At 40.3% G+C, this 20,258-nt stretch overlaps 1 protein-coding gene across 3 annotated transcripts in view; it reads left to right on the top strand.

Annotated features, from left to right (window-relative positions):
- Positions 1-796: 796 nt before the first annotated feature.
- The window catches only part of BCKDHB (branched chain keto acid dehydrogenase E1 subunit beta), a 123,132-nt gene continuing 103,670 nt past the window's right edge, over positions 797-20,258 (top strand). The window contains exons 1-3 of one of the 3 annotated variants that reach the window (XM_068678104.1): positions 797-1,016; positions 3,448-3,525; positions 5,072-5,140. In XM_068678104.1, the coding sequence (XP_068534205.1) occupies positions 845-1,016; positions 3,448-3,525; positions 5,072-5,140 (319 nt within the window). In that variant the 5' untranslated portion in view covers positions 797-844. The remainder of the gene's footprint in view (positions 1,017-3,447; positions 3,526-5,071; positions 5,141-20,258) is intronic. The other 2 variants (XM_068678106.1, XM_068678105.1) reach the window with 2 other exon arrangements.

The raw sequence follows: 20,258 nt of genomic DNA, 5'->3' as shown, positions 1-20,258 counted from the left end.
CTCTGCAGCTGCCTGAAAGGAAGGGGTGGGGAGCTGGGGGTTGGCCTCTTCTCACAGATAACCAGTGATAGGACTAGAGGGAACGGCCTCAAGTTGTGTCAGGGTAGGTTTAGGTTGGCAATGAGGAGACATTTCTTCTCAGAAAGAGCAGCCAGGCATTGGGACGGGTTGCCCAGGGAGGTGGCGGAGTCACCGTCCCCGGGGATGTTCAAGGAAAGGCTGGACGTGGTGCTTAGGGACATGGCTCAGTGGGTGACATTGGTGGTAGGGGGATGGTTGGACCAGATGATCTTGGAGGCCTTTTCCAAGCTGTGATTCTGCGATTCTGTATGTATACTAATTATATATCTATATTTAGCACTTGAAATTGATATATATGTATATATACATTGGAACGTGTGTACATGTAATGAAGGGTATGCCCCAAGGGGCTCTGGAAAAGGCAGCTCTGGGACACGCTGAGGAATGAACCCCAATTAAGACGGGCTGAGGCAGCACCTGCCCCACAGCCAGCAGCGGCTCTCCCCGTTTATTCTCCTTCCCCTTCCCCTCACGGGCCACCCCCCGCGGTGTGCCCGGACCCCATGCAGGGCTCCCCGGCAGCAAGATGGCGCCCGGGACGCCCCCCACCACAGCGGGCACCGCCCCGCCCCGCCCCCTCCCGGCAGACCTCCGGCGCCCGCCACTCCCCCCTCCCCACCCACCGCACGGCGGGCTCTGATTGGCCCTCCCCCACACCGCGCTGTCCAATCGGGACGCCCGCCGGGGTCCCCGCCTCTTTAGAACGCGCGGCGCCGGTGGCGGCCCCCCCCCAAATCCCCTCCCGGTAGCGGCGGCGGCGGCGATGGCGGCGGCGGGGCTGGCGCGGGCGCTGCGCGGGGCCGGGGCGGCGGCGGCGGCGGCGGCGGCGGGGCCGCGGGTTCGAGGCCCGCCCTGGAGCCGCCCGCTGCCGGCCGCCCCCCGCCGGCCCGCCGCGCACTTCGCCTTCCAGCCCGACCCGGCGCCCAGCGCCTACGGTGAGAGCGGGGCCGGGCCCGGGTCCTCCCCGCGGGCTGGGCTCCGCTGCTGGGCCGGCCCCGCGGGGAGGAGGCTGAGGGGAGGCCTCATGGCGGCCTGCAGCTCCCTCACGAGGGGAGCGGAGGGGCAGGCGCTGAGCTCTGCTCTCTGGGGACAGCAACAGGACCCGAGGGAACGGCATGGAGCTGGGACAGGGGAGGGTCAGGCTGGGGGTTAGGGAAAGGCTCTGCACCCAGAGGGGGGTCGGGCACTGGGACGGGTCCCCAGGGCAGTGGGCACAGCACTGAGCCTGACAGAGCTCAAGGAGCATCTGGGCAATGCCCTCAGCCATGTGGTCTGATTTTGGGGTGGTCCCGTGTGACTCAGTGATCCCTCTGGGCCCCTTCCTCGCTGTGACCCCTCAGCAGATCTTCCCAAGGCAGCTCTCAGCTGTTCCCCGTCAGCAGGCGCAGCCCTGCCAGGTGTCACAGCGCTGCCTGCACGCCGCCAGCTCCTGCTGAAGCCCTTCCCGTGTGGGGCAGGCCTGGTCCTGTGTGGAGAGAAAACGTGCCCTGAAATCCCGTGACTAACACTGAAATAAAGCAATGCCAACACTGCTCTGGACATCAATGCTTCTCCAGCTCCACCGTGCACAGTTACTGCCTCCTTCCCCCCAGGGGCTGATGCAGAAGCCTTTATTGTAAACAAGATCAGGTCACAGCACTCAGTGCCAGCAGGTGCTGACAGTGGTCGGACTGACCAGCATTTACTTGCATCAAATGCTGGAGTGATTGTGCCTCGGTAAAAGGATAACCTCCGTGCTTGTGTGGGTGCTGGGGGCAAGAGACAAACAGCTGCTGTTCACAGCTCTCCCTCTGCTGAATTTGTGAATGGTGATGGCTTGTAGCTACCTCATACTTTGAATGGTTCCCATAATTTTACAGTTTCCTCCTCTTAAAGGGCCGTGTGTAACAAGTGAAGCTATCAAACATAGGCAGGCGGCTGCCCAGCTCTGCTGTGCTGTGACCCAGCTCTTCAACAGAAAAAAATAATGTTATTTAACAATTTAAGAGCAGGAGAAACTGATGACCATGAGATACTGTACCTATTGGGAACAGACTGTAGTATTTTGTGATTTCTTCTGGTTTTACATTCTTTGGGGTTTTTACTCCTCACCTTAAACCCCCCTCCTGTTTTTTTTTTTTTTTTTGGCATGCTGTGTGTGCTGGTAGGCAATCCTCTCTTGGGCTGTGGCTCGTAATCATGAACTGGACAGAAATTTTGTGAGCGAAACAGCTACCAAACATCAGCCAGGGAATTCCTTCTTCACTCAGTTTCTGATAAGGCATCATTTTATCTTGTTTTATTGGAGAAACTGAGTTGGTCACAGTAGCAGGGACTGGGCTATTGCTTTGATCTTTGTTTTCAGGCCCTTTCTTTTCTTGCAGCATTGCAGTGAAGAAGGAGACATGCAGTAGATCTCAATACAGTGGACAAGTGCTTTGCTTTCACCCTTATATATCGCTGTATAGCTGTTTAGCATCCAGTTTTCCTCCTTATGTGGAGTTTGACCTGATGCTTTCTAGCTGCAGGCCAGAGAGAGGCAGGAGGTGTAGAAAACTTACGATAGTAATAGGTATCTGTAAATAGTAAAGGCTGGAGCTTAAAAATAAATACATCTAAGTGATAAAGAAAGTTCGATCAGATCTGATGAACCTCAGGAGAAAGTATGCCTATCCTCAAAACAGTAATGCCTATGTTGTTTTTTTTTTCTCTTTGAAAAATCATTGTATTAATATTTCTTTGTAGTGCTTAGCCTGGAGGAGAGGAGGCTCAGGGGAGACCTCATTGCTCTCTACAGCTACCTGGAAGGAAGGTGTGGGGAGCTGGGGGTCGGCCTCTTCTCACAGATAACCAGTGATAGGACTAGAGGGAATGGCCTCAAGTTGTGCTGGGGAGGTTCAGGTTGGAAATGAGGAGACATTTTTTCTTAGAAAGAGCAGTCAGGCATTGGGATGGGTTGCCCAAGGAGGTGGTGGAGTTGCCGTCCCTGGAGGTGTTCAAGGAGAGGTTGGACGTGGTGCTTGGGGACATGGTTTTGTGGGTGATGTTGGTGGTAGGGGGGTTGGACCCAATGATCTTGGAGGTCTCTTCCAACCTTTATGATTCTGTGTTTGAATAAGAATTGTAAAGCTGCATCTGCAGCTATGAACATAGTGTTTGAAAAAAGGCTGAGTAGAATTTTAGTCCTTGGGATTGCAAAGTATGCTGTGCTCAATCCCATCTATCCCATAATTTAAGTTTACTCAGCCAGTGAGTCTTTGAGGTTCTCCTAACAGGGATCTTGTTTGTGACCCTTGACTAAATTTTTAGTAAAGTTTTGTACCAATGTCTTCTAACACATTTTGTGCTTTGAACCAATTAAATATCTAAATAATTCCTTTCACACAGGGGAAACTCAGAAGATGAACCTCTTCCAGTCCATAACAAGTGCCTTGGATAACGCTTTAGCCAAAGATCCAACTGCAGGTATGCTGTACTCGTTAGTGTGTTTTGCTTTGTAGAGATTGCATTTTGTTTTGCCTGTTTGTCCCAAAATTCCTTTCCAGCTTTACTGATTTTTGGTTCATCATTGCACATAAGCGATGTAATATTTTCCAGCCTTTGACAGTCTGGGTAACCTATAACTTTAAAGAAGGTAGCTCATCGTGGCCTAATTAAAAAAGGTTATTCTAAACCCCTCATCTTTTTATTTTTTTTATGCAAAACTATTTACTCTTAATTCTTAGAGATAACAGGATGTCTGTTGCTTCTGTTGTCATCAACAAAGGCGTGATGATGGCCAGATATTTAAAAGAGATTTTTAATGCCACAAACCCAGCTGCAAAAGCTGTATGATCTTGTTCTGTGAGTTTGTTTTTCTCCTCTAGTGCATTAGCAACACTTTTTGGCACTGCTTATCCACTGTTCGCTTTGAAGTCTGACTAATTGTCTAATCTGTTAGGACAAATTCCATCTTCTGTATCCAGTCTGTGCCTGTATACGTTCCTCCTCAGTCTAGAGCTGTATTCCGTACGTCAGCTTTATTTAATTGGACTTAGGCAACTGTACGGGAACTACAGTAGGGGTGCCAGGAACACATTTTAGTGCCATTTCTGTAGTATCAACTATATAAAAGTAGGTAGAATGTTACTCCAGCAGGAGGCTAAACTTCAGCCTTTCAGCTGCTTTCAGGCCCCAGTCTTGCTCCTCAGCATTGCAGGGTTGGATCTGTGTAAAGCCCTTTTGCCAGACCATACTGGAATTCTGCAGGCCAGATCTATGAGCTGTCAAGTATCATCCTACTTACTAAATTAATTAGTGCTTCTTGCAGTAGAAAGCATGTCCTTCATATGGTTCTAGTTGTATGGGAATTGAGCAACTCTTGTCTAAGTAGTGGAAATCCTCGTGCTCATGTAATCTATCCAGGAAAGTATTTCAGTGGATGAAGAGAATGAGTAAGTCCATGGAAGTATGCTGATAGCTACATGAAATGGGATTTCTTTTCTTTTTTTTTTTTTTTTTTTTTTTAGTACCAGCTAGCTTGATTTGTATTTTGAAGAACACTTCAATATGACATTTTTCAAAATTTGACGTTTTTCAAAACATTGTATTTACTGAAATCTGTGGATGAAGAATGTGTGTGTTTGGTGTTTGCCAGTTGAAGCAGATCACGTAACTTTGGACACTTTTTCATGGTTGAACACTTCTTGGAATTGCTTGTATTAATTTAGATGATGTGATATTATAGAATATTTCAAAAAAATAAATAGATGATTTAAATGAAACCACAGCTGAATCAATCACACCAATTCTGTTTTGAGACATAGCTGTGTTGCTTTACTAATTCCTCATTAGCCTTTGTTCTCTTTTTGTTATGGTTAGGCTGTGCATGAGGAGATCTTAGACGTCAAAATAAAAACTTGAAGTAAAATGAAGTGTTAGGTATTACACGTAAAAACCTTTGAAACATGTTGATTAAAAATAAGATGCATTGGAGTCACGTTAACCTTCCTCCACTGTTCTTATTTTTCAGTAATATTTGGTGAAGATGTGGCCTTCGGTGGAGTCTTCAGGTGTACGGTTGGCTTGCGAGACAAGTATGGTAAGCTAAAATTTAAATCTGACAATATTGTCGTATTAACATCTCTGTCCTTTTCTACCCTATATGGTTTACGGGATAAGTGATGAATATGTGGTGTAGAAGTCTTGTAAGTGGACTCTTGTTACTATTTGCCCTTCAAAATATGTTTTGAATGTATTATTGTTTATGTAGGCTTTCAAAGTTGCTGAACTTGCTGATGTAAATTAATTTGTTTTCCATTTCTTAAAATAACTTCATCAGTATAACTTAAAATTTTTAAATATTCATCATTTTGGCCCGATTTTATTACCGTCATCAAATTAAAGCCTCTGAACAGCAATACACGGTGGTTCTTTTCAGTCCTATCAGTCAAGAACCAGGAAGGGATTACCTTAAAATGGATTTAAACACTTCATTAAACATAGTGTTGTCTAATATGCCTTGGAAATGCAGAAATACAACACAGTATAGAAACGTGTTCTATGCTTGTTCTCCATCTAGAATGCGGTTGGTTTACCTATTTGGGAACCTGTGAGAAGGCATTCAGCCTTTGCCTCAAAGTAACATTAGAAGTAACCGTTGTCTGTCCACTAGGTAGGGAAAAAGATTTGCAAAAGTATATGAAAATTAAATGATAGTTAATTATCTCGGACCACAAACAGTTGAAGTGAGTTCAGTGGAAGAAAAAAAGTAGTTACTTGCAAGAACTTTTTTGTTGTATAAAAGCTTATTTTCTAAACAAGTCTTAATTAAGAAACTTCTTAGAATAGAATAGTTCAGTTGGAAAGGACCTTCAGAGATCATCTAGTCCAATGGAGTTTTTAAAAACTTGCAGGAATTTTCAATAATTGCTTGCATGATCTGTGATGTAAATTAATCCTTATATTGTGTTCATTTTGGAAGAAGCTTTATTTCTGCTGTTTCTGGGGGACACTCTCCTACAGAAGAGCATCAGTGCTTCATAAGAAAGATATGGGAGGTAAAAAAGAGTTATGCTTCTGTTATTTTTTTTCAGAACATGTATTGTAGGTGTTGTGAGCACAGTTCTTTTTGGATAGAGTTAGCCACCTAGTCCTCAATCTGGAGGAATTTTCAAAGTACTGTTCTTCTCTTTGGTCTGATTTCTAAGGACTCATTTCTCTACAAGAAGAACTGTTACTGCCCCAATAAAGAACCGGTGTTCTTTTTTGAGGCATGCGAGGTGATGCGTAGTGATTTACAGGTCTTGGAAACTGGTTGTGGCTAGAGTAACCCGCTGGCTTTTAATACGGGAATTGTCTTCCCCCCGGGCTTTCAAACAGTTTGAAGGATGTTATAAAAATGTTAATGTTTGGCAGTATGGCTTCTTTGAGGCACAAAAATGACTTGCAGCAAGTGATTACATCTATTTTAACTTTTTCATCTGCTGAAGGTGAATTGCTGCTATCTTGGAGATCACAGGAAAGCAGCAGACTGAAAAAGGGAGAGGAGGAAGACTATCCTTTTGAGAAATTTTAGAGCCATAGCCCTATTTTGTCGTCTTGTTTCTCTGCTTCAATTACTATGTAGATGTTTTCCATGTGTTAGATGTGCCAGTGCTGTGACAGCCCCTGCCCCAGAGTGCAGGGGTGCTGTTGAAGTGGGTGCTGCTGAGGGAATGCAGACAACCCTTTATAAAGGGTGTTACGATAGTCTCAGTGCATCAGCAGCCTAGGTAGAGTCAAATTTGTTCTGTGGGTGTACAGCGAGGATTTTTAGTGAAATTTTTGTGAAAGACATTTGACACTTCGGGCATTTTTGAATGGAACTCCTTTAAAGGATGGGAGACAACATGAGAAATGGTAGAAGTATTTATAGCAGCATTCAAAAAGGGCCAATGAAAGCTAATATTGGTGTTTGATCAGAAAGGGTGCTGCCCTCTTCAGTGTAGAAGATCTAAGCTTATGTTCCATGTGATTGTACAATAAAATGGGTGGGTATGTAAAGTGAAGGGACAAATTGAGAAGCTGCCTCTTCAAATTCATTCAGACCATTGCCAATATTGTATTTCCTAGAGGAAAAGTGTCTTTGCTAGTAGAGAGAAACTTTAAAAGCTTTTTGATGTGTTCCTATCTTAAAAAAAGGTTTCTTCTATACATTATGAAAAGATCTTCTTAAGATCCCTTTCTGTCTTGCAGATTCTAAGATTTAGGTCTTGCTGAGAAATGAACTGAAGATGTCGATAGTGATTGAGACAGAAGGTAGTGGAGAAGGCATGACAGGAGAAATAAATCAGTTCTTTATAATTCTTCTGATGAGGTACCCATAAGTACATGATGGCAGTGTCTGAACTACAAATTTGGATAGAGAGAGAAGTCTGAAGATAAGAGGTGAACTTAAGAATTGTCCACGTAATGATAATTCAACTTTTTGTAAGGCAGGTAAGATGGCACAAGAACTTTTGGCTTTTTCTCTAATAATGAAATCCTCTGGAAAACAGGCAGTGCATGGAGAGGAAATGGCAAAATGAACTACAGGACGTACTGAAAATCTAGTTACAATGCTTAGGAGAGCCAGGAAGGACTGAAAGCACAAAAACTGAAGGAATCCAAAACTTCAGCAGGAGCGTGGCTCCCTGTCAGCTTTCTCTTGGAGATGAAATAAATTCTGGATGCAGTGCTTGGTTTATGCAGAAGCTAGTCTGAGTAAAATAAGGAGGAATTCCAGACAATTGATGAACAAGTAACCTCACGGATCTTGCCTGTACAATACAGTTTACATACTTCATGGCTTTTCTTTCCCCACCTACCTCATGCATTTATCATCAGCATAATAATAGGAGATGCAAGTGGCACAATATGAGGTTGTGTCTATATGTTGATATAAAATACGATGGAAGTAATGTTTTCTTTTTCAGAGTGCTTTTTGCATTTCTGTAGATAATCAAAATCACTAGGTGGCAGTCTATGCCTATAAATACTTAGACTTTCACACAAATTAATAGTTCATTTTAAAGCATATTATATATGTGAATGTCTAATTATCATCTAATATTACAGTAGGGAGAATTTAGTGTATTAATACTCGGTTGTAGTACTATACAGGTGGTGCTTCCTATCCAGACTGTTACTCAAGTCTCTCTGGACAACAGGCAAAGAAGAGGAAAAAACTTTTAGAATAAATCATCATTAAATCTGAAACTTTTTTTTTCCTCCAGAAAAGCCATTTAAACTCTGCATATAGTGTTAATACCAGCACAGCTAGAGGCCTGTGCTAACAAGCAAAAGAAGCACAGCTCATTGACTTTGTAAGGAAGTAAATCCTAGTTTTTGATCTGATGAATTTTTGACATGCTACAAATAATTTTGTTTGAAATGATTTAATTGAGGAATCATATGCAAACAAGTCAGCGAGCAGAAGTTTCTTTTCTGCAATAGCTGTAACCTAGGATACTGTGTTTCTTCCTGTACCTCTTATGCCAACATCTGAAATAGGCCGATTCCGGCTTTCTGGCATCGTTTGTAGCTCATTATTCTTCTATGGATTTTTAGTATGTTTTACATGAACCGAATGCTTAGAAGTCAGTTGCTGTGTAATCCTCCTTCCTGAAAATGAGTAGACATCTGATTTATTTATTTATTTATTCATTAATGTGGAAAGTGCATTTTGGAAAAGGGAAACAAAATAATCTTGTACAGTTTTTTTCTTTGGCCTTTCCCTTAGTTCTTGCACGCTGGATGGCATGCTCTGATTTCTTTTTCCTTTCCCCATCACCTCTTTTTGATTGTCAGCATTTTGCAGAGGTTGCACACTCTAACCTGCAGAATAGCTTTATTGAAAAAGTAACAAATGTCTGCTGCTCCATACTCCTGCTGTCTGGGGATGTTTCCTGTCTCTAGAGGAAAGATGTAAACTGTATGATTCATAGCTGGTTCCCTTGCCCACTGTATTTTTGTAGCATTGGTAATGTGTGCAAACTTTTAAAATTGTTTCCTTTAAAGGGATGTACATTTGCTCTTTTGAATAAAATGTTATCTGAATGAAATAGCTGTACATTTGTCTTTGAGTCTGCAGATGGATTTGAAATAATGATTCTTAGAGTGTAAATACATGTGCCTAGTTGCTCTGTTTGAAGTGTGAAATAGAATTGCAGCATGTAAAGATGGGTATATTAACTCTTTCCCTTGTTCATTCCACACTACAAAAATACAGAACAGATCAAAAGTAAAGAAATGAGAGGAAAAAATGGAGAAAGTGGACAGAAGTAAAGACTGATAAGCAAGAATAGCAGAAATAGAGATTGAGAAGACATGCTACTCATAAGAACGCCAGAGCAGTCTAAATGGAAACTCCAAAGAAAGGTCCACTTAGCCTCATGTGGCCCAAAATGAAGATTTTGGGAAGTTCATGTAACCAGAGGAAATATAGTGTTGAAATGTAATTATTTCATTGATCTGTTAGAGCATATAGGCTTGTTTTATAAATTATCCTTTTATGTTTTATTATACTGATGCATCTATAAGTGAAAATAAAGTTTGTAGAATTTTTTCATCCAAACCAGACTTAAAAAATAAAATATTGTGAAATGAATAGGAAAAAAGATTGTAAACAGTGATTTGTGTCTTTTCAATTTGTCCAGGGTATTTTCTTGCAAATTGGAAAATTGCAGAAGAAAAATAAAATCAAGCAAAGGAGTAGTACTTGTATTGAATCCCGTGGGCGCAGGGGGAGTTGAATCAAAGATTTCCCCTGTGGAAAATTTCAGACACATCAAACAGCAAGTGACTTAACTGCATATGAAACCACAGTTATAGAAAGAAAATAACATCCTTATGTGAGGATGACCTAGCCACATCATTCGTAATCGGCTGGATGCTTTAAAAATGATTTTATTTATCACTTCCATATTTGTTTTCCTCTACTTTCTGCCTGCCTTACAGAATTGGATCCCTGAAGGACAGGGTATGCTTTGGGACGATCTAAGTGCCAAGGCTGGTCTTAGCCTTCAGTGGTGAAGATTCTGTGGCTTCCCTACACACACTGTCCCAGTGCAGGATTATTCTTACAGTTCAAAGCTTTTTCTTATCAGTAGGTATTCTCTGGATTCTGGTTGCTGCCACTGAATGATACGGACCATCCAAAACTGAATACATTACTCTGCTTGGGTCTTACCGAGAAAAACAGGATTGCTTACAGCTTTCTGTTGATAACATCTCATGATAATGCTAGCTTGTCCTGCAGCGCTGCTGTTTGTTTCCAGTGTCTGACCCACGGTAATCCCGGGATGTTATTCTGCAGATCTTGTGTCTAAGGTGTAAGCTTCTGGGTGAGTTTTCAGGGAACACTTCATTCTCAGTAAATGAATGGTTTGTTTATAGTCCAGCAAAATATTTCAGGAGGTTTTGTTTATCTGGCCCAGGAGATGGCTGTACCTCACCATGCCCAAGACATGCCAGCATTTCTAAAATTGTGGTAGTCATTCTTCGGAGAAAAGCATTTACTTAGACACAAAATATTTTTATGAGCTTATGAGCTGCAAAAACACACTGAAGGCAAACTTTGTTTAAATGAAATACCTATGGGGAAAATCTGGATGAGAAGATAAAGCTGACCCCAGGTTCTTATGGTATTTGCTGAAGTTTCTTGGCTAAGGATAGGATATGCTTTAGAAATTGTTTAATGTCCTGACAGCTTTTAGAAGGTTCTTCCACCATTTCATGCTCCTGAAGCTGAGCAAATAGAGGTAGATATACATTTATTTTTTTTAAATTCTTGTAGTGTGCCTCCAAAATCCATAAAATACCTTGAAATGTTTTTATTGTGACAGATTTTTTTTTGTTAGTCACTTCAGGCAGTTGGTTACTGTGGAGACATCACGGCATGTTACTGCCCAGGGAGTGGAGATCTGTCGGTGGAGGTTCTGGGTCTGTTCTCATGGTGCCAGGCGTTGCACTGCATGGTCAGAAAGTAGCTGAAAACAGCAAGAATAGGCTGGGTAGGGCAAGTAGTGTGGTGCATTAATGCCTCCTGCAAGCTGCTACTGGCTGGATATTGTTGTAGCTGGTGGGGAGGTGCTCTGTTTTTTTTTTTTTTTTTTTTTCTGTGAGTTTCTTTTAATCAATAATCATGGGGCCTTCTGCATCCTGTAAGAACATAGCAATAAGCTGTTACAGTGAAAAGAAAAACTCAAGCTAAAGTAGCATGAGAAATGTGGTTGGGGGTTATTGTATAAAGAGATGGATATTGAATTTTTTTTTTTTTTTTTTTTTTGCCTCAGAAGCAGACTGCAAGGTTATTGAAGAAGCACTCTGCTACCTCTTTTATGTTAGTTCTTGTCCTTACTGACATAGTGCATGTGGCTGAATGAAGCAGTTGGGTATTTTTGATGTGTCAGACTTAAGCTGAGGGTGGAAAATTTTATTCAGAGTTAAAAATGACTGGTTGGTATACATAGATTGAGTAAAATCTAGGAAATCTGGAGTTCGGTTATCCTTGTATCATTGTGGATAGATTTAAGCAGATAATTCTGCAGCTTTTTTTTTTTTTTTTTTTTTTTTGCCTGGTTCGTCCAGAGCAGTTTGGCAAGATTGGGATTTTGTTCTGATTTATAACAATGTCTTTGAACAGTAACATCTGGAGAACGTGTTCCAGACTCATTACACAATAGTACATTTTGTTCATTTTCATCTTAAATAGCCAATTCTTTTCTTAAGATTTACAGCTAGGAAAAGAAAATATATTTGAGAATTTGTTACGGTGTAGTATGTACTTTTACACTGTATATTGATGGGATATTGATATAAAGAAATAAAGGTCAGAGCTGAATATTTTGTTTTTAGCTTTGCTTTTGATTTTTTAAATTGTTCTGATAGTGTTCAGATTGTGAAAGCAACGAATGTTTTGTCAGAGACTCGCTAATTTTTATTGTGATTCGCTTTATATGTTGTAAATCCGAGGGAGAGATAAGGATATACTTTTTAATAGGAGCTCTGGGCTCAATATCAAGTTGTAATAAAGCTATTCTAACACATTTTTAAGATATCTCAAGATACGTTTCTGGGCAAAAAGTATGCACTGCTGCTGAACTCCATCAAGATGGAATTTTCCACTTCATACAATACTTGCACTGAAATGTTTAAAAATCATATTGGAGCAATACCGTGTCAAGGAGGATGAAACTTCACTCGTCAACAATGCAAGATGGATTTTATGGGCGTAACTAGTATTTGCAGTCTGTATCGATACCAGCTCTTCCTGTGTATTTTTTTTGGCCATGTCTCAGGTGTCAGTCCTGATGCCTTTACTATTCCTTAAGTGGACTTACGTGATTCTCGGTTTCCTTGGTTGGTCCTGTGATCAGTCCGACTTCTGTTTCATTTGTACTCATCACGTGGGACTGATTTACTGTTTTTTCTGCCTCTGTGGTTGGTGATGAGAGCGCGGTAATTATCACCGCTTCAGTTTAAGAAGGTGCTGCAGCCTTCATTACTGGGGGTGCAACACTTTGAGTTTTCTTTCATGTAATTTGTTAGAAGCCTGGAAGGGTCAAACTGCTCAAGACCACTGCCTGTGAGTCCAGTCAAATGTCTAAGCACCTTTGTGACAGAAGCACTTTGAGGAGCAGGTTAAACTTAATTTAACTTGATTCAATCTCATCTTCTAGTGACTAGACTGACATAACACAGTGCCAATTCATTATAGAAAATCTAGAAAAATCTTTCTGTTAATTTGTAGAAACATTGAACCCTTGTCTGGCAAGGATTTTTCACTCTCATATGGAAGCACCAGTTATAGATCAGTTCATTGATTTTTCTCATGCACATGCTTTGCATTACCTGTGAGATGTCTGTTTTTCATTACTGCAGATGACTGCTCATTCAGTACTCCTGATTACTCTTTATCAGCATTAAATCTCTGCTTTTGGGCTAAGAACAGTTGCATCACAACTTAGGGTAGAGACAGCATGCTTTCAAACTTTCATAAAATATTTCTACGCTACTGATACTAATGAGTGTGGGAGAGGCTGCCTTGTATACATCACAATTTCTCTTCTTCCTCGGTTTGTCATCTAGATAGCTTACCCAGCTCGTTAGCACAGAGTTTTCATTACCATGTTTTAATTCTTAGCTTTTTCCTATGGGATAACTTGTTGTGTCAGGTAATGTTGCAGGTCCTCTGAAAATGCATGGGACTTCTCAAAGCCTCTTAAATAAAGCTGATATACAATAGGTTACACCTATATATAAATGGTTGGTAGATGTTGATTTTAGAGCTTATTTTTTGCAAGTGAGTATTCTGTCATCTGGTATAGCTTTGCAAGTCTCTCTAGTCAGTTATGCTTTTCTGCAAGTGTGCTTCTCACAGCAAAAATTTTTGGTGGGTGAGCAAGGATTGTTACTGCTGGCAGAGCACACAAATGCTGTGGTGTGGTTAGGCACAGTGCTTTTTCCTTTAGGCTGGTATAACTTGGTGTAGGAGCCAGACGAGCAGAATGTGGGATCAGGAGTGGGCTACCTGCACAGTCATCAACAAACATCAGTTCTGATGAGTAAATCTGCTGCCTTGATGTGAGCTGCTGATAGAACATTTTTCGAACAGCGTGGAGCTGAATCAGTGCTATTTTATCAGCGTCATGAAGTGCTTCCATCAGCAGGACAGGTGCAGACATAAGAAGTTTGGGCAGTCAGCATGTAGCCCTGCTTGGGGCCACTAATGAACCATAGAATAATAAGGGTTGGAAGGAAGAGTCCTTGAAGGTCATCTGCTCCAAACAGATAATCAAAGTAGAGTCAGTTTAGGTTGCTGCTGGTCTTGTCCAGGTGAGATTGGGATATGGCCCAGGAAGGAGTTTATACGATCACTCTGGGCAGCCTGTTCCAGCATTTGGCTACCATCAGAGTGATTTTTTTTCCACATACATAACCATTTTCCCTTTTTACATCTTTGTTTCACCTATCACTGTGTACCTGAAAAGAGTCCAATCTTGCCCCCCCTTCTGAAAAGCTTGGCTGCTTTTCTATTATGGAAGGATTAAGTGGCATATAAATTTACTGGCCATTTGAAGTTGATGCAAAAGCTTTGCATTAACCTCCCTGACCTCTCCTTTTCCCACTTGCCTGCTGATAATTAGATAATATATTTTGTCATTTTTCCTTTACTCCTTAGCTGTTGGTGGGATGCTAGTTTGTCACAAATGGCAGGAAATCTGATGCGGGGGAGAGGGACAGAAAAACAAATTTACCCTGTGTGCTTTGGGTAGGTAGAGCTGTTAATAAACAAATTTTCCTGGGTCTTCCCTCATCCAGAGAGCTGTAAACCTGACAATTAACTTAATGGTTAATGTTATGTTCATGTTAGGAACAACTTTAAAATTTACAAAATTTTACTAGAAAGTTTCTTTTCATTGCACTTTCAGTTTAGTTACTGGGCAGATGATAAGAACTTGTAAGAATTGTATAGGATTATAATAATATGACTGAGGAGGCTGTTCCTCATCCATAGTAACATTTTCTTTACGCTCCAGTAGTTCTCCCAAGTCTGATATTGTTTAGGTTCTTTGAGGATTAAAAGAATATACAATAAACATGCTTTTCTTGTAAGGGAGTCGTGGGGAGAGGAGATGAAAATACAGTTTGTGTGTATGGAGCACTTGGAAGAAAAACGTACCATCTTGAGTGAGAGAACATCATGTTGAGAACAATTTGAACTGGAGCTGCTACTTCCAATATTCAGGTCTATTCACGTGTATGAATGCCTTGGAAATAGAAATCAGAGAGGACTTGAAAGGAAAATCTTACTCTTCAGCTGTTTATAATTTCCAATGTACTTGAACTACTTTTCAGAGGTGTTCGTTATTCAGTGGGGCAAAAGAAATCTGGATTGACCTGGAACAGGAATCCCTTAGTTCTTGTTCTTCGCAGCTACCTGTGAAGATGGGTGTCCTTTTCTTTGGGCAGCACTGTGGTCTTTACTGCTTCAGAAAGAGACTTTTATTTTTTATTTTTTAACTAAGTGATTTTTAATTTTTTTTTCCCAAGTGGAGCTTAACTGAAATTCCTGTAAAAGTGAAACCATGTATGAAGACTTATTTCTCACTTGGCAGTAGTAAATAGAAAAACTTTTGTATGGAGGAAGTTGGGCTGTCATTGCAAAGTAGAGTGCTATAGCAGACTTTGCAACGGCAGAGGAGAGAGCAGATAATGTATTTTACTGCGTGCAAATTTCCTTTCTGACCCATTCTTCCGTCGCTCACAGTTTTGTGAAATGTCTTTTTTTTTTTGGTTGGAGCTGTGTCTGATTGCCAAAACATGACTTCTTGGATTATTTAAGGAAAAGGATGGAAAACCGCTATGGAATTAGCTGCTAATTAGTCAAAATTCAAATGAATTTTTCTTTCACGTGAGTCTTGGGACTAGGAAAATCTAAAGGTTGGACAGATTGTGTTAAATTACATTAAGGAATAGATTTAGTAGATGTGCATCTACAAAGAGTCCTAGATATTCTAGGATTATAATAATTCTCCAAGGCACAATTGATTGGAAGTCAGTTCTTTCTACCTGAATTTTCTACACAATCTCCCCAGTGAATAACTGCCAAGTAGCTAGTCTGCTGGGATTTCCTTGTCTTTCCAGCCCTTTATTTTCCCTTGTGCACCTAAGATTGTTGCACTTAAAGTCAGAATATATTTAGCTTGTTGGATTCCTTTATTTGACTTCTAATGGGTATTTTTAAAATAGGGACAAATGAAATGGTGCCTGTATAGATTGCTGATTTATTTATTTATTTTAAGATGCTTTTCTTTAAACAAAAGCGATGTACAAGTATCTTAATAAACGAATGACTCTCAGTAAATCAACAGTGCTACCCAACCCACCCAAATCTTCCAACATAAGCTCTTACAGAGCAAAAGGCTGCAGAGAGCTGGAGCCTTGAGTGATGTGTTAGTATATAGAAGATTTTATACTGTTTGAACAACTCATTTTTGGAGATAAATTAAGACCGGAACATGTTTCATTGCAGATACTGAAAGCTGAAATACTTTTTTCCTGACAGCTTGGAATAAATAAAGAAGAAGCAGGCCAAAACATTAATGCATAATAATCGACTACATATGCCTGTAAACATGTGTTCTGTTAGGTTGCTATGAAACTTCCCTCTTGGAGGAGAAGATGACTGTAAAACTGAGTTAAAGCTGTTGCCCCTTAGGCAGGAGATCAGTGGTAATTTGAACATTTGTGAGGTGCTTAACTCTTTGTTCCAAAAATCACACAGACCAGTCTTGTTTTTATTCAAATAAAAATAGTTCAGAGGGGGAAGAAGGAATCGTTTTTAAAAAATGGCTTTTAGTCAGCTACTGCTTTTTTTTCCTCAGTATTTAATCTTTTCAGATTTACCTACTGTGTATTTATTCACTTTCTTAACACACATGCAATCTTTCTGAGTTGCTGGGATGGAGACATGAGGAGAAGCATCCATTTTTCGCATAGTCCTGTGTGCCATCTTGTTTAACTAACTGCACGGATAAGGGCACCAACATGTTCGGATGGCTGGAAGCTGGGATGCTGATCAATCTGGGCAGGTTGATTAAAGTGGACAAAGGCATAACGTCTGTCTGCAGAGGCTGACGCACGTGAGTTCAGATAACGCAGAGGTATTACTGCCACCTGTAGTGAAAAGCCAGCTTGCTGAGTCTGCGCTCATTTGTTTTGAGCTACTTGGCTGACGCAAGTAATAGGGGAAGGGTACATTTTAGAAAATGTTTCTTCATAGATATAGAAATGAAATATGGAATGACAAAGTATCTCTGGCTTATTTGTTTGAGTTAGATTTCAGCTGAGTGAATGGTTTGCCAAGGTTGATAAGAATGACTTCATCAAAATGATGTCCTTTTCACATTTGAAAAATATGTAAAAATACATAGGGTTTAAATTTTCAGTGTTTAAATATTTTGTATTACTTTTATTAATGATTTTCTTATTGCATATATACAAACAGGAGGCTAAAGCCATACCATAAAAGTTTTAGTGTTCAGGGAAATTAGTAAATTTGTTTTATCCTAACAATGTGTATATCTTTAATCTTAAAACGCTAGCTTTTATGTAAAAGAAATACTGAAACCCTATCCAAGGCTTGTTTTCCCATCTAATGAAAAGGAGTTTTTTAGGCTTTGCTTGTAAGAAGGGGTCAGTATTATTGTTTTACATCTTAAATAGAAAACATTACTGAGTAATGAATCTTATTCATTGAGAATTACCTGACTCTGTCTTTACTGCTTTAAGCTATAGTACCTCAGGGTACTATAGTACCTTTAGTTCTGAAAGCCCAGACGAGGTGGTTCAGGCTGCCTATGTTATAACTGTCATGGTATATTTCATATTTGCTTTCACTGATTCTCACTTGATTTATTGTACTCCATTGATAGCAGCATACTGCCTCTAATTTAGTATCTCAAAATATTTTCAGCAGTTTTATTGGGATGTCTTTTATATTCAGAATCACAGAAAGGAATATTAGTGTGGTAGACCCAAAATGCTTTTAAATTCATTCATCTACCCAAAATTGATATTAAACAATTATTTTTGAAGTTTTTATAAAGTACTACTTGAAAACTAATTTTACAAGGTTGTTCAAATCCATTTAAATTTCAGGGCGATATATATTTTTTTAAAATAGAACCAATACATGAGGCTATTTCAGTGTACTTTGAAAAATCCATTCTTAAGTAATAAGGTTAGGTAAGCTTTGCATGATTTGACTTTTCCAGGGCAATCTGGAAAAGCAGATTGTCCAGCAGTCTGTTAACTTTCTTATGTGACTGTACGCATTGCCAGCCTGTGTTATCCTCCGATCTGTGCTGTGTCCATGACTTGTCTTTCAGCGTGGTGTTTGAGAGAGAGGAATCGTGACCAAATGGAATAGTATACTCCAGAAGAACATGAAGTTGAAATGCAAACTATGTCCTAACCATCCCTTCCCCAGCTACTTACTGTTATACTGGTTTTCAGGCTCCCATGAAATGCAGTGAATTAAAACAAAACAAACAAACAAACAACCCACAACATTTTGGAGATTTCCGTTTGTCTGTATATGATCAAAATGCCATGTGAGTGAATAAAAGTGAAACACGTTGAGCTGCCAATAGACTTCTATGAAGGAGGGAAGTATAATTATGTCTTGGTAATGTTCATGCATTCCTAGCTTGGTAAAATATGAGTTGTTTTAAATTAAACAATCAAAACACCATTGAACGCATCAGTGAAAGAAGGGAAATAAAATGTCAAATTCAAGGCATGCTAGACTGAATACGGAAGAGGGGGAGAGATGTTTGTCAGCTGTTGCAGATGGATGTGGGTCTGGGGACAGCTCTGGAGGCTGCGTGAGAAGCAGGGCTTCCTTGCAGTGGTGAGGCCTGGGGGCAAATATGCATTTGTATAGGTGCTTCATGTTCCTTTTTCCTGGCTAAAAATTACTTAGGCTGATCGTTGGGTTCTACAGGTCCTGAAAAATAAAAATGTTGATGTTAAATGGCAGCCTGGATTGCCAAGGCCGCTACAGGTGGTATTGATATCTGTGGCATATCTGAGCAAGGCGAAGGCCACGATGCCTGTCAGGGCAGTCGAGGACAACTTGTACAGTGTGTGGTCACCCTAGTTTCAAAAATCATCTTATGTTCTAGTTACAGAATTTCTTCTCATGGCAGTATTTTCCTTCTCTGCCCTATGGATTATTTTTGTGTTCTGCAGAAATGGGGCTAAATAGCCCTGGAAGCCCTTATTCTGTATAGGAAGAGGAAAGGACTGATGTGACTGAAACTTTCCCCTTTTGTCATTTTTTAAAGGAAGAGACACTTCCTGTTTGATTTTTGAACTTTTTTTTTTTTTCCTTTTTGTTAAATTTCTCAGCAGTAAAGCCAAGAAATGATTGACGTCTATGGGAAATGACTATAATTGAAGATAATAAAAACAAGCTACGTCTTCTATGAGGATCTTCCCCACTTCTGGATTTCCCAGAATATTCTCTTTTTCTCTGGGAACCTTTTTGGGCCGGAGATGTTTTTATGTAGTGATATTGACAGACAAATTGGTAGTTCTAGTAAAGGAAGAATAAAAATAGGCAGGCTAGTCATGTTACTGAGGCACACTAGTAAAATAAATGCCCAGCAACAATAAATGGCAGTGCTATGGAGGTACTGCCAGTCAGACTTCCTATGCTATTTTCAGGCTGAACAACTTTTGAGGACATTACCTGCAGTGATCATTTATTACTGTTTTTTCCAGGAGCTGCAAAACGAAGTAGAGATGACCCACATCTGGAAATTACTTAGATCAGCTTGCTCATAAATCTTGGATATGAGAGCTAGTTGGTCTTCCCACTTGTGAAATGTTCTGAGATCTGCAGGGTACTCTGCTCTGATTCAGAGTTGATTGGGATAATATTGGATGGGTGTCTGGCATCCAGACAGCAAAAATAACTTTAACAAAATTATAGCATAGCTTTTGAAATATTTGGAATTAAATTTTAATTGCCGAGCTAGCTGCGGTAACATTCTTCTCATCTTCTGTAGGAATGGCAATACTAAGAAAGTCCATACAAGTCCCAAGAAATGAAAGCTAGAAATTTCTAGGAAATTAATTTATAGACAAGAAGCAGTACATGTGTCTTAAAAGATCACAGGGATCTGTTTCAAACACAGATTTGTAAGAAATAAGTCAAAGTCATGGAAGTTCAAAATCACTAATTTCAGAAAAAGCACTTTCCCTCAAAAACGACAATTTTTAAGGTGCTTCAAAGTTTCCTCTGTCTTGTCTAGAAAATTGTGGAGTGTCCTGAAATTGTGATAGCCCTTTGTACATGTGATGATGACTTGCATAGCCTCACTGACACTACCAATGTTCTAATATCATTGGATGCTTTTTTTTTTTTAAAAAAAAACAACCTTACTTTAATTACCTTTTAATGTTCCTGTTGGGGTGAGAGAGAGAAATGCAGATGGAGAGCCAAAAACTAATTCCTCATCTGTCAAACACCAAAGCAAAGTAACCCTTGAAGTATGAAACTCACCATGTAGAGCACACGGACAATGCATGAGCAGTGACAGTGCTATGATGGGTGATGTGTGAAGATGAAAAACACATACATGAAAGATTAATTCATTAATCTTTCTTTTATTAGTTACTTGTTT

The sequence above is a fragment of the Anas acuta genome, chromosome 3 (assembly GCF_963932015.1).
Source record: "Anas acuta chromosome 3, bAnaAcu1.1, whole genome shotgun sequence".
NCBI lineage: Eukaryota > Metazoa > Chordata > Aves > Anseriformes > Anatidae > Anas > Anas acuta.
This window is presented reverse-complemented; position numbering and strand designations above follow the sequence as displayed.